We start from the raw sequence: 14383 nt of genomic DNA on the forward strand, positions 1-14383 counted from the left end.
CGACTATTACTGGTCCATTTCGTCAAACAAAATCCACCCTTTTGACAAAGAGCAATAAGATCCTGCACCATGGCAATAGCAGCCTCCTCTGAGAAGATGCTTTTCAAGCAGTCATCTACATAGAAACAATCAAAGACAGTGTCGATCACTTCTGATGGAAAAAGTGCTTGATTGTCCTCCGCCGTTCGTCTTAATGCATAACATGCACAACTTGGAGAAGACGCGGCTCCAAACAGATGGACTATCATTCTATATGTAGTGACTTCCTGCTTCAAGTTTCCATCAGACCACCATAAAAACCGAAGAAAATCCACATCATCTTCTGCTACCTTGACCTGATGAAACATAGCTTGAATGTCAGCCATTAGTGCTATGGTTTCCTGTCTGAATCGTAACAATACTCCCAAAAGTGAATTTGTAAGATTGGGACCTTGCAACAATTGTTTGTTGAGTGAAGTATCTCTAAACGTTGCCCCACAATCAAACACCACCCTCAATGTTCCTTTCTTTGCATGTAATACTCCATGATGAGGAATATACCAAACCTTTCCATCATCACGATCTAATTGATGCTCTGGCACCTTTTCAGCATATCCTTTCTCCAGAACATCAGACAGAAAATGAGTATACTCCTCATGCAACAGTTGATTCCTTTCAAGCCTTTTTCTCAAACCATTACACCTTTGTTTGGCAACACTTAAGTTGTTTGGAAGTACAACATCATCACTACGAAATGGTAGCCTCAGGCTATAATGACCATCCAGCATTTTGACAGAGTTCTTCATCATTTCCATAAATTGCAAATCCTCCCTTGACATCTCCTCTTTCTCGACAACAATTTCATTGAAGTCGTGATTATACTGATTTTGGAGCAATTCTTCAAGCCTTCTGATAGAAATCCTATTAACAGTAACAGAGGGTGTACCAGTTTCATCCTCGCAGTTACTGCTTGCTTCTGAAAGTCCATTAACAACCCAACCCAGTAGGGTTCTAATGGCATATGGCCCATCGCCATAGCTGTTTATTATTTCCCAAGGTTCCATTACTTGAGATGCATTAGCTCCAATCAGTAAACCTATATTGGCTTCAATGTGAGGAATTGTTACTCTGTCCAGATATGGCCATTTGGAAATGTCCTCCTGCGTTACAATATTGTCCGAATTGACAGGCAGTTTCTTTTGTGTGTACACTTCAGGAAGAGAGAAGAACTTATTACTGTTGATACCGCATACCTCTAAACCAGTTATGACATTACAAGACACAGGCTGTTCTTGCCCCATAGTACGAAGATAGATGTTAATTTTTTTTCCTCCAATGTTAAGCTCATTCATGAGCTGCTCTGAACAAAATGAGGCTGAGCTCCCAGGGTCCAGAAAGGCATAAGTCTGAATTACTTTCTGACTTTTAACTGATTTTACTTGTACTGGAATAATTGAAAGCAAGCACTTTTCATTCCCGGCCCCTGTATGGCCACAAGTTTGAGTAGAGACTATGCTGCTCCTCTTTTCAGTGTCCTTTGCCTGTGGAATTCCAGCTGCCAATTTGCGATATATGTGCAAAACTGTAGGATGCATTTGCTTGCAGACTTCACAGACAAGACGATTGTCACATTCTTTGCTTAAATGTCTAGATTTCAAACAGCTGAAACAAATTCCTTTTCCTTTCAAAAAGTCAATCTTTTCTCGTTGTGTCTTCTTCTTTAAAACATGACACCTTTCCAAAACATGATTGCCTTGACATAACAAGCAAGTCTTGCTCACAAAACGAGTTCCTTGCTGCAAGTTTTTAACTGGAACTGAGGCAACAACATTTGTAGCAAAACTGTTTCCCTTGAATACCTTACCAGCTTTGCTTGCAACTTGTTGTTTGTCTTGAATACATCCAAACACAGGATCAGAAACGATCTTTGCATGTCGTTCGATGAAATCAACAAGATGTGAGAAATTGGGTCTGGCTTGGATCAGATCCATTATCTCACAGGCCTTTTCTCGCCAACGTTCTCTCAACTTGAAAGGTAACTTCATTACAACGGTTCTCATATTACTTGGCATGTTGAGCTCTTGCATAAAAGAGATGTCATTAAGAAGGTTACAACATGAGCGCAAAAACAAGGAATATGCATATAACCCTTGTGCGTCCTCAGCCTTTAACAAGGGCCAACCTAAAGCTTTATTCATATATGCAGCAGCAATTTTAAAATCATTACCAAATTGCTCCTTCAGAAGATTCTTAGCCAATGGATAACCTATTTCAGGATCAAGATGTTGACAACTTCGAACCAGTTCCTTAGGTTGACCTGTGGTAAATTGCTCCAAAAAATACAAACAGTCCCTTTTATTGCGAGTTCTTTCCTCAACACCATGTTCAAATGCTCTCAAAAAGGATACATAATGAAGTGGATCACCATTGAAGACTGGAATCTCTCTATTTGGAAGTGTGTGAGGTTGAGCTTGATGTACAAGATATGCAGTGAGCTCCTCCTGCTTTCTCAAAATCTCAAAAAGAGGTTCATCGTATGATGGAAGAGGGTTTAAAGCTTGTGTTGCCATACTGCCACTGGAATGTTGTACAAACTGACTTGAGTCCTGATGTTGATGAGTGCTGGTGCCATAAGTGTTCAATCCTCCTTTGTGCTGCATTTTTGTTGATTGTGATGGGAAGTTAGAAGTAGTGCCAGTTGGTTGTGATGGACTGCTGTTTTTAGCTCCAACTGTGGCCACTGATAGTTGACTTGTTGGTACATATTCAGTAGCTTGTGGATTTAATATTTTTCTTCTTGTTGAATCAAAAATTCCATTTCCAATCACTTCCCTTGACGTTTGACTCTTTGTAACTTCCTTTCCTTTTGAATGAGAACTACCAGTACGTGAGAATTTGCTTTGGCTGCCAACAGTACTCAAAACAGCAAGTTTTGCAGTAGATGCTGCTATTTCAGCATCCAATTCAAGTTGTTCCTTCTGTTTTCTCAATTCCTCTTGCTTTGTTTCAATTGCATGTTTAGATTTCAATGCAGCGGCACGGGCCATAAGTGCAGCTCTCTCTGCTTCAGCTTGTACACGAGCTGATGCAGTAGAAGAACTACTACTGGAACTGTGCTTACTATAGTTAGTGGCACCCTTTGAAACATTTGAAACACTGTCCTCTGGGACGACCTCATCATTAATATTTGCATCAGTAACCCCTTCAGTTATTTCCTGACATGTGTCAGATGTGGACAACCATAAATTGACATGTTCAATAAACTCGTTTTTTGAAATCATTTTTGCCTTGTACCATATATCATGTTTCTCAATTTTATTATCAGGCAACAAAGTCAACAAAGATTCATGTGCTTCTTGAGCCTCCAAACATAACCTTTTGAAATTTTCAAATACACTTTGTACTTCATTTTCATATTCTCTGTTATTTTGCATCAACCTTTTAATAGTTTCTATTATTTTGTCTGCTTTGTTCAACTTTGCTTTCCTAATTGCTTGCAATGATTGCAGTTTTTCCAATAAGGCCTTTGCGGTAAGTTTAACTGGCCTTTTTTGCCTTTCAGGCTCACTATCATCATAAAGCTGTTGTTTTGACCCAGCAGATTCTTCCTCATTTAAACACTGTTCCTCCATATTACCACAATTTCAGAACAACCATACAGTACAAAAAATTGTCCAACCCTTTGGCAACCAATGCATTGGATTTACGCTTGTTTTGTGTGCACACATATTAAATGGCCATTAAGTTCAGTTATTGTTGCAACAATGTACCTTTAAATCCTGTGTTGAATCACCATCCAATGCGAATCCAACAGGAACAACGAACGAAGTCCAACGCAACTAGAACAGGAACAGCAAACGAAGTCCAATGCAACTCTATCAGGAACAGCAAACGAGATCCACAGCAACCCCAACAGGAACAGCAATGAAGTCCAACGCCACTCCAACAGGATCAGCAAGCGAGATCCACAGCAACTCAAACAGGAACAGCAAACGAGATCCACATGGCTATCGGTCCCAAGTATAAATGTGTTCAAGAGCTGTCACTGACGTGAATTTATACTCACAGATCACTGGAAGCAGAGGTTTTTGACTTAATATAACAGCCTTCCATTGCTGTTATCGCCAGAAATGGGGGTGAGCACGTATTTCACGCGTGCAATCAGAGTCCATGCATGCTAAAGTTGTTTTTAAGCAGAATGTCTTTATTTGTGCAGGTGAATTAAACAAAGCCTCAATCTTTGCTTCTCCTTTCTTCTTTATCATGTCAATATAACATTCACTCCATGTATACACAGCACATATCTAAACACTGCTGTTTTCTGGCTAGCAAACAAGTTACTCTGTAGCACGGTCAAAAACCGTGTGCTTTCCCATACCTGACGCTCTTCCTCGCTTACACAGGCACCTCAGTTATAGTTTTCAGTTAGTGACACCTAGTGGACAACATAAATCACTACAACACAAAAAATGGCTCCTACAGTTTGGCTCCAAAAACATTTACAAATTGCTGTAAGATAGCACTGACATTCAAACTGACATTTCCAAATAAGCCTATATCTGGTCCTACAGTGCTCATAATGCTTGTTGTTGACTTAAAAACTTATTTGTAATTATTGCCTCATAAATAAGCATAAAATGGCAGAACAACAGAGCTTGTTTTTTTTAAAACCTACTTCTGGGAAAGTCCTAAGACTAAGAAGTTTTAGACATTAAAATATTTTATAGAAATACCATAGTGATACATATTTTAAAACGTACTATACTAGCCTAGTTTAATGCACATGCTCTGACCTTTAGATTTGGTGTCCTGTAGCTCCAGAAGTTTCTTCAGAATATTATAAAAGAAAAACTGCAGGCCAGCGTATGGAAACACGGCCACGAGGGTGGGTGTAAGGCCCCTGTAAAAAGTGAAGGGCCCCTCAGAGCGCAACATGGTGCCAATGGCATGCCTGAGGTTGCGATAAATCTGTACATAAGAGAACAAACCATCGTTATACAATGACATGCCTAATTACACAAACTTGCCTAAGTAACCTAGTTAAGCCTTTAAAGTGCACTTTGAGCTGAATGCTAGTATCTTGAAAAACATCAAAGTTCCAGAAAGCAAAGAAGGCCAAGGTGCTCCAGGATTGGCCAGCACAGTCACCAGACATGAACATGATTGAGCATGTCTGGGGTAAGATGGAGGAGACATTAAAGATGAATCTAAAGAATCTTGATGAACTCTGGGAGTCCTGCAAGCACGCTTTCTTTGCCACTCCAGATGACTTTATTTGAGTCTATGCAGAGATGTATGGATGAAGTCGTCCAAGCTCACGGGAGTCATACACAATATTCATTCTTCTTCCACTGCAGCATGACTTTATATTCTATACTGCACATTATTTCTGTTAAGTGACAAGACTTTAATCTAAGCAAAGTCAGATCTTACTGTGCTAATTAAATCATTAAGCAACTGAGCAGCTAGTAATGGTATGTAATGTTCATGAACTCTGACCTTGGGTTCGCCCTGGGCAGCAAAGCGTGTGCGAAGGGTATCCAGCGGCTGGCAGGCCACAGTGGCAGAGCAAGCAGCCAAACCGCCACAGATGAAATGAACTCCTGCTGTCTGGCTGTTGTAGGGGGTTTTCTTATGGACCAGCTCCGTCAGAACTTCAAAACTCGCAAACTAAGACAAAACAGACAAACAACAACGAGTTTCAGGGGCATGTCTGCAGTTTTGTCAAGGGTAATTACAACCACAATATTTAATTACAATATTTAATTATTACCAAACATGCTAAATTACAATTAGAACAGAAATTATAGCTTGTTTGTTTTTTATGTCAAAACTATGGCAATTTTATTGTAATTTAATTATGGCAAAATTATGGCTATTTTCATAAGGAGAGAAAATGTATCAAAACCATATTAGAATTTAACATATTAGAATATATATATATATATATAAAAATGAACGATATTTAATTAGAATAGAACAGAACAGAATATACAGGAACAGAACAAAATTGTCAAAAGATTAAATTTGGTTTAAAACAGAAATTGATGTTATACAAAACTAATGAGAGCAGAACAAGTTAGAATAGAATAAGTTATAATACTACAATAGAATAGAACAGAATATATAGCAACAAAACAGTTTGAACAGAACAGAATGTACAGGAACATAACATGAATAGAATAGAATAGAATAGAATAGAATAGAATAGAATAGAATAGAATAGAATAGAACTAAGCAGAACAGGTTAGAATAGAATAGAGTAGAATAGAATACACAGGAACAAAACAAGTTAGAATAGAATAGAACAAGTTAGAATAGAATGGAACAAGTTAGAATAGAATAGAACAAGTTAGAATAGAATGCAACAAGTTAGAATAGAATAGAACAAGTTAGAATAGAATGGAACAAGTTAGAATAGAATGGAATAAAGTTGAAGTGGACCAAACAGAACAAGTTAGCATAGAGTAGAATAGAATAGAATAGAATAGAATAGAATAGAATAGAACTAAGCAGAACAGGTTAGAATAGAATAGAGTAGAATAGAATACACAGGAACAAAACAAGTTAGAATAGAATAGAACAAGTTAGAATAGAATGGAACAAGTTAGAATAGAATAGAACAAGTTAGAATAGAATGGAACAAGTTAGAATAGAATGGAACAAGTTAGAATATAATGGAATAAAGTTGAAGTGGACCAAACAGAACAAGTTAGCATAGAGTAGAATAGAATAGAATAGAATAGAATAGAATAGAATAGAATAGAATAGAATAGAATATACAGGAACTAAGCAGAACAGGTTAGAATAGAATAGAGTAGAATAGAATACACAGGAACAAAACAAGTTAGAATAGAATGGAACAAGTTAGAATAGAATAGAACAAGTTAGAATAGAATGGAACAAGTTAGAATAGAATGGAACAAGTTAGAATAGAATGGAATAAAGTTGAAGTGGACCAAACAGAACAAGTTAGCATAGAATAGAATAGAATAGAATAGAATAGAATAGAATATACACGAACATGAAAAGGAACAGAACAAGTTAGAATAGAATGGAATAGAATTTAAGTGGACCAAACAAAACAACGTAGAATATAATAAAACAGAATAGTCAGGAACAGAACAGAGCTAGAAAGAATAAATAATAGAATAAACTAGAATAGAACAAAAACAACAGAACAGAAAAAAATTGGAATAAAACAAAACTAATTAGAATTGAATAGAGCATAATAGAATAAAAACAGACTAAAAAATAGAATCTTAATAAAATAGAGGGCAAGACAAAAGAAAAGCTGATTTTCTACCCTTAGAAGGGGGTACATTTAATTTTAACAATTTAGTTACAACAATATTTTTTACTTCATTGTTGGTTATTATCAGAAAGATGACTGTAAACATCTGAATATGCAGTGTTCATCTTCAAGTACCTGAACTGCCCCATAACACACAGACAGCAGCTGGGCAGGAATGTGACCTTTCCAAAAAGCAGGAAGGCCCTCTTCAGTCAGAATACAGCGGGTGGCTTGCCACAAACCCCAGTACTTTCCCTGACGACTCCGCCATGACACCTTCTCGATCTGGAGCTGTCAGAACAACATTTGCAAATATTCAAAACGACCTCACAACATCACAATAATACCTGTATAAGGACTCATTTCAGAAAGGTTTGAATGTAAAGTCTAAAGTGTCACACACTGCCACCTTGAAGAGAAACCATTAGTTGCTATGCTACAGTAGGTAAACTACAAAGAAATTCACATTATCTGCATTAATAATAATAAATTGTATTTAAATTGTGCTTTTCTCAGACTCGAAGCACTAACAAGAGCATCAGAACACAGTGGAATATGAAATACAAGAAAATTAAAAATACAGATTAAAAGAAAGCCTCATAAGTTATAAGCAATAATAAAAAGATGAGTTTTAAGAAGTTTCTTAAAATAGTCCAGGGAACTGGCGTTCCTGATGTTTGTGGGAAGAGTATTCAACAGTTTAGGTGCACGGTAGGAGAATGCCCCCCTCCTGTGGTGCTAAGTTTGCAATGAGGCTGAAACAAGGTGACTCAGAAGCGGAACGTACATTATGAAAGGAAGAAGATGTAGATATCAGATCACATATAAAAACAGGAGCAGAACCGTGAACAGCTTTAGTAGTTACAATCAAGGTTTTAAAAATGATGCATGACTTAACAGGCAACCAGTGTAACTGTGGAAGGGGTAATGTGAGAATGAGATGATGTGTGAGTGAAAACATGACGTGTGAATTTTGAACACATTGTAAAATCTTAAGTGAATTGGCTGGCAGACCCCCAAATAAAGAGTTACAAAAATCTAAACGAGATGTAATAAAAGCATGGACAAGCCCTTCAGCATCTGGTGTAGAGAGAAAAGGACGGACGCAGGAAATGTTGCGTAAGTGACAAAATGCAGTTTTTGTTAAACTGTTTAAAATGAGGTTTCAGGCTAAGCTGAGCAGCAAAAAGTACACCAAGATTCACACCTGCATAGAAGAAGTTAAAAGAGAATCAACTGTTAATACAAAGTACTGAACAAAATAGAATAGAATAGAATAGAATAGAATAGAATAGAATAGAATAGAAATGACCGAACAGGATAGAATAAAACAGAGCAAAACAAAATAGAATTAAACAGAGATTTAAAACAAAATAAGAGAAAACGTTAAAATAGAATAGCATAGTATAGAAAAGAATAAATTAGATTAGAATAGAATACAATAGACAGAAATGGAACAAATTATAATAGAACAGAATAGAATAGAAATTACACATGAACAGAACAAAAGAAAACAAATTAAAATAGAATAGAACAGAACAAGTTAGATCAGAACATAATAGAATACACAGAAATGGAACAAGTTAGAATAGAATAGAGCAGAATAGACTACAGGAACAGAACAAGTTAAAATAGATAGACTAGAATAGAAATTATAGAAACAGAAAAGGTTAGAATAGAATTAAGCAGAACAGAATAGAAACAGAACAAGTTAAAATATAATACAAAATACAGGAACAAAACAAGTTAGAATAGAAATAGAATAAAATAGACAGAAACAGAATAGAATAGAATAGAATTGAATAAAAAACAGGAACAAAACAAGTTAAAATAGAATAGAAAATTCAGGGACAAAATAAGTTAGAATAAAATTAAACAGAATAGAATAGACAGAAACAGAACAAGTTAAAACAGAATAGAACAGAATAAAAAAGGAATTACAAAAACAGAACAAGTTAGAATAGCAATAGTATAGAAGAGACAGAAACAGAACAGTTTAGAATAAAATGGATCAGAATAGAATAGAAAATATTGGAAGAGAACAAGTTGAAATATAATAGAATAAAAATACAGGAATAGAATAGAATTAAACAGAATATATTAGACAAAAACAGAACAAGTCAGAATAGAATTGAGCAGAATAGAATAGGGGAAAAATACCAGATCAAAACAAGTTTAAACAGAATAGAATAGAAAATACAAGAACAAAATGAGTTAGACTAGAATTAAAAAGTATAGAATAGACAAAAACAGAACAAGTTAGAATAGAATACAACAGAATAGAATAGACAGAAACAGAACATGTTACAATAGAATAGAATGCAAATACAGGAACAGAACAAGCTAGAATAGAATACAACAGAATAAAATAGACAGAAAAAGAACAGGTTAGAATAGAATATAGAAAAATAGAATAGAAAATACATGAACAGAACAAATCTGACTAGAATTAAACAGAACAGAATTGGCAGAAACTGAACAATTTAGAATAGAATATAACAGAACAGAAAAGAAAATACTGTAACAGATCGAGTTAAAATAGAACAGAATAAAATAGAAACAAAACAATTTAGAATAGAAAAGAGCAGAATAAAATAGAAAGTACAGGAACAGAACAGGTTAAATAAAATTATAGGTTAGAAAAACCTCATCACAATTAAACCCATATGAGGACTCATTTAAGAAAGGCTTTAAATGTAAAGCTGGAAGTGTCACACACTGCCATCTTGAGGCCGATCCACCCGTTACTATGCTAGATAAACTACCAAAACAAACCAATATACACACACTAAAAGCACACAGCATCATGTGGCACATTTAAGAGCAGTTTAAAGCAGAGACACACACTCCTCTGAAGTGAGCATGCTCAGTCAGTACAGATGTGAATTTGGGAGTGGCGCTAAAATTCCACAGGAAAAAAAGTGACTCATGTTTAAAGTACGACAATGTGAATCAGATGGAAAAAAAGAGCTCAGTGTTTCTGTTTTCATTTCATGACTACATATTACAAGAGCACAACAGAACAGAAATGAAAGTTAAAAGAAAGTTCCTATACCTGAAACCTGATTTTGACAACATCAAGAGGGCTGATGAGGGCCCGGGTGACGATGCCCGCCGCTGACCCCGCCAGAGCTGCTTCCTCTGGGGCCAGAGACACACTGGGGGAGTTTGGGTCATATCCCACCATTCCTGCTCAGATCAGGAGACAGAAACACAGCATGTTGTAGACTACTTTCACTTTTTATTAATCTGACACTGATGTGCACGGAGGATGAAAACCCCAGTGGAACTAAACAGAGATGAACTGAAAAGACGGATGAATGGATGGATGGATGGATGGATGGATGGATGGATGGAGATAAATATATACAGACAGACAGACAGACAGACGGACGGACGGACGGATGGACAGACAGACGGATGGATGGATAGATATAAACAGATACAAATGGATGGGTGGACAGACAGACAGACAGACAGACAGACAGACAGACAGACAGACAGACAGACAGACAGATAGATAGATAGATAGATAGATAGATAGATAGATAGATAGATAGATAGATAGATAGATAGATAGATAGATAGAAACAGATACAGATAGATTGATGGATAGAGATAAATACAGCTAGACGCCGGATGGACAGACAGACAGACAGACAGACGGACAGACAGACAGACAGATGGACGGATAGATATAAACAGATACAGATGGATGGATGAATGGACAGACAGACAGATAAAGTTCTGTAATCAAATTAAATTATTAACATTTAGTCAATTTACCACAAAAGAACTGTATGAACATATAATAACAATAAATGACATTTGCTGCTTCTTCAAAATATTTATTTATAACTCAATTCTTGAGTTTCTTGAGAGCGGACAACTTAATTGTTTATGTTCATTCTACTTAAATTTGTAAAAATGTTGCCCCAACACAAATGGATTGTGTGGAAGCCAGCATTCATTACATACTGAGGTGCAGTTCGCAGTCAAATACACAGGGCTAATGTTGTTTACTTACATGTGATTTCAGACCGAATATTCAAAGTACCGTGGTAAACAATATAGGGAGAGTGTCACAAGTTGTCACGTGTCTTTACTGAACTTAAACAGGGACTGATAAAAATATTCATTTAAAAGAAAGACAATTAGAAGCTATTGAAGTGTCCACAAACACTATAATAATAACGTACCCTAAAGGGTTATTCGCTAAATATTAAAATATAAAGACATTTTAGTCATAAAAAGACATAATATCATGTACCCTACTGCGGCTCTATTTGACAGGAATTGGCAGAATACAATGACTGCGTTTCCAAAAGCGTTTTCAATGGCATATATCAGTAAGCAGCTCATTATTTGAGACACAGCCACAGTTGTCCTACCCTTACTGACTTAGTAAGTTACACGCTTAAGATATAAACGCGTGTTATAGGAAACAAACCTTTCTTGTGTGCTCTTTAGTGTGTCTGGAGTTCCTCTGTGGAATCGGCTTTTTTGTGATGCTCTCTAATGAGAAAAGTGCTGCAATGTGATGTTAGAGGGCACCTCATGTTCCCTTCATAGTCACTGTTGTACAGCACAGTGCACGGACCAATGACAGGGCGGCGCGACTCTGTTTACTCACCGTGCGGGAACTCACTCCGAGAATATCAGTTCCGAGCTTAATCCCTTTCGTTTTCTTTGTACTTGTTTTTAATGTCGTTGTTAACTTTAATTTGTTTGATTTAATTTAATTTAATAAGATTGAATTAAATTCATCTTTTGTAAAAAATAATTGTAAACGTTACATTTCAAATTAAATTAAATTAGACGTCCACATTCCTAATAGTTTATATTTTTATAAGTTAAATAATTAAGTTATTTTTAAAGTTATCGTTAAAGTCATTACATTAATTATTCTGCGATATTCTGTCTATTTGCTTTTGTTTTTATTAAAATATGATTATTTTTACTGCAATAATAACAGTACAGTACATTACAACAAATATACAAAACTGAAAGAACTATGGTACAATCAATAGGAAAATTACTTTTTGAAATAAGTGGAATGTAACAAATTTAGAACAAATATAATATAGGTAAATCAAAATAAAGAACAACAATAGAGAGAAAAAAACAAAAAATGACAAAGAAAAAAGAAATTATTGCAGAATATTAAATAAAGCACATATTTTATAAGTTTTGATAGCTTTCTTGTTGTGAAAGACTGTGATGGTTTTTAAATAAAGAGCTAGTTCTCGTTTAAAAAATTAAAAAATAGGCTTACAATAAATATGTTTGCATTTGTGTATAAAAAAAAACCTTCCAATAAATAAAATGAGGTTTATGCAAAAAGTTGAAGTAAGGAATTTCCTACAATATAAAACCCCAAAATAACATGTCTACAGCTTAAAGAAAAATCCCCACAAACCTTTAGGACAATTAGAGAGTTTACATTAGACCAAAAAGATTTAACAGAGGGACACTCCCAAAATAAGTGAGCAACAGATTCAGAAGAGGTTTCACAGAAAGAGCAAGAGATGTCAATGTCATTTTTGAATTTTTGTAAAAAAAAAAAAAAAAAAAAGTTTAACATGATAAAACCTGTGAATAATTTTAAAATTTATTCCTTAAATGTAATTTGTTAAAAAAAATTCTGGGGGAGCAACCAGACATACGACCATTTATTATCACCAAAGAGGTTGTTTCAATAAGAAATAGAAAATGGATTTGAGATGACAAGGTCTAAAAATAAAGATCTGATTTAATGATTTGATTTTTTAGTGGAGAAACAAATAGACCCAACAACAGTAGAATCAGGACTAAGGGAACAAGCAGAAATCATTTATTCATTCATTTTCTTGTCGGCTTAGTTTATTAATCCGGGGTCGCCACAGCGGAATGAACCGCCAACTTATCCAGCAAGTTTTTACGCAGCGGATGCCCTTCCAACCACAACCCATCTCTGGGAAACATCCACACACACATTCACACACACACTCACTCATACACTACAGACAATTTAGCCTACCCAATTCACCTGTAGCACATGTCTTTGGACTGTGGGGGAAACCGGAGCACCCGGAGGAAACCCACGCGAACGCAGGGAGAACATGCAAACTCCACACAGAAACGCCAACTGAGCCGAGGTTCGAACCAGCGACCTTCTTGCTGTGAGGCGACAGCACTACCTACTGCACCACTGCAGAAATCAATGAATTATTATTACTATTTCTAAAAAGCATAGATATTTCAGAGGAGATGGCCTTACAAACGATATTAAATTCTTTCTTAGATATGGCCAGAGTATATCTTGCAGTAAAATCAGAGTAAGTAAAAAAATTACCATTACTGTCAAATAACTGGTTTACTAATATCACCCCATTACTGAACCAATTATTAAAGAATATAGATTTCCTCTTATGTACAATATTACAATTGTTCCAAATAAAAAAAAACTGTGTGGCGAGAAATTGTGCTTATAAATAAGTTTCCATGCCTGAAGCATTTGCTGATGAAAATTGGAAAGTTTGATAGGACGTTTGTTAATTAAGAAATTACACATTAATAAAAAGTCAATGCCTCCTAATTGAGAAAAAAATATACTGAGGAAATACACTCCAAATAGACGATTGCTTGTGGTAAAATATGATTCTTATTGTTGACAGTTTATAGTACATATCCCTGCTAAAAAAATCCAGCTTAAACCAGCCTAGGCTGGTTGGCTGGTTTTAGCTGGTTGACCAGGCTGGTTTTAGAGAGGTTTTGGCCACTTCCAGGCTGGTTTCCAGCCATTTCCAGCCTGGTCTTAGTTGGTCAGGCTAGAAAATGACCAGCTAAATCCAGCTAAAACCAGCTTGACCAGCCTGGTTTAAGCTGGACATAGCTGGTTTTGGCTGGGCTCCCAGCCTGCTAGGCTGGTCAAGCTGCTTTTAGCTGGTCACCTCCCATCCTGACCAGCTAAGACCAGGCTGGAAATGGCTGGAAACCAGCCTGGAAGTGGCCAAAACCCCTCTAAAACCAGCCTGGTTGACCAGCTAAAACCAGCCAACCAGCCTAGGCTGGTTTAAGCTGGATTTTTCAGCAGGGATAGCATAAACAAAAACAAAGAAGGTTAAAAAT

The 14383-nt window shown here is 36.0% G+C and overlaps 1 protein-coding gene across 2 annotated transcripts in view; it reads right to left on the reverse strand.

The window, feature by feature from the left end:
- The window catches only part of slc25a19 (solute carrier family 25 member 19), a 21533-nt gene extending 9659 nt beyond the window's left edge, over nucleotides 1–11874 (reverse strand). The window contains exons 1-6 of one of the 2 annotated variants that reach the window (XR_012398239.1): nucleotides 11724–11874; nucleotides 10329–10462; nucleotides 7409–7564; nucleotides 5479–5649; nucleotides 4773–4947; nucleotides 3750–4414 (exon numbers count right to left, since the gene is read on the reverse strand). Coding sequence is in view for 1 of the 2 variants with exons in the window: in NM_205715.1 (NP_991278.1) it covers nucleotides 4773–4947; nucleotides 5479–5649; nucleotides 7409–7564; nucleotides 10329–10460 (634 nt within the window). In the remaining variant the exon portion in view is untranslated. 2 annotated transcript variants of the gene reach the window in all.
- Nucleotides 11875–14383: the final 2509 nt, after the last annotated feature.

This window comes from Danio rerio, chromosome 3, assembly GCF_049306965.1.
Source record: "Danio rerio strain Tuebingen ecotype United States chromosome 3, GRCz12tu, whole genome shotgun sequence".
NCBI lineage: Eukaryota > Metazoa > Chordata > Actinopteri > Cypriniformes > Danionidae > Danio > Danio rerio.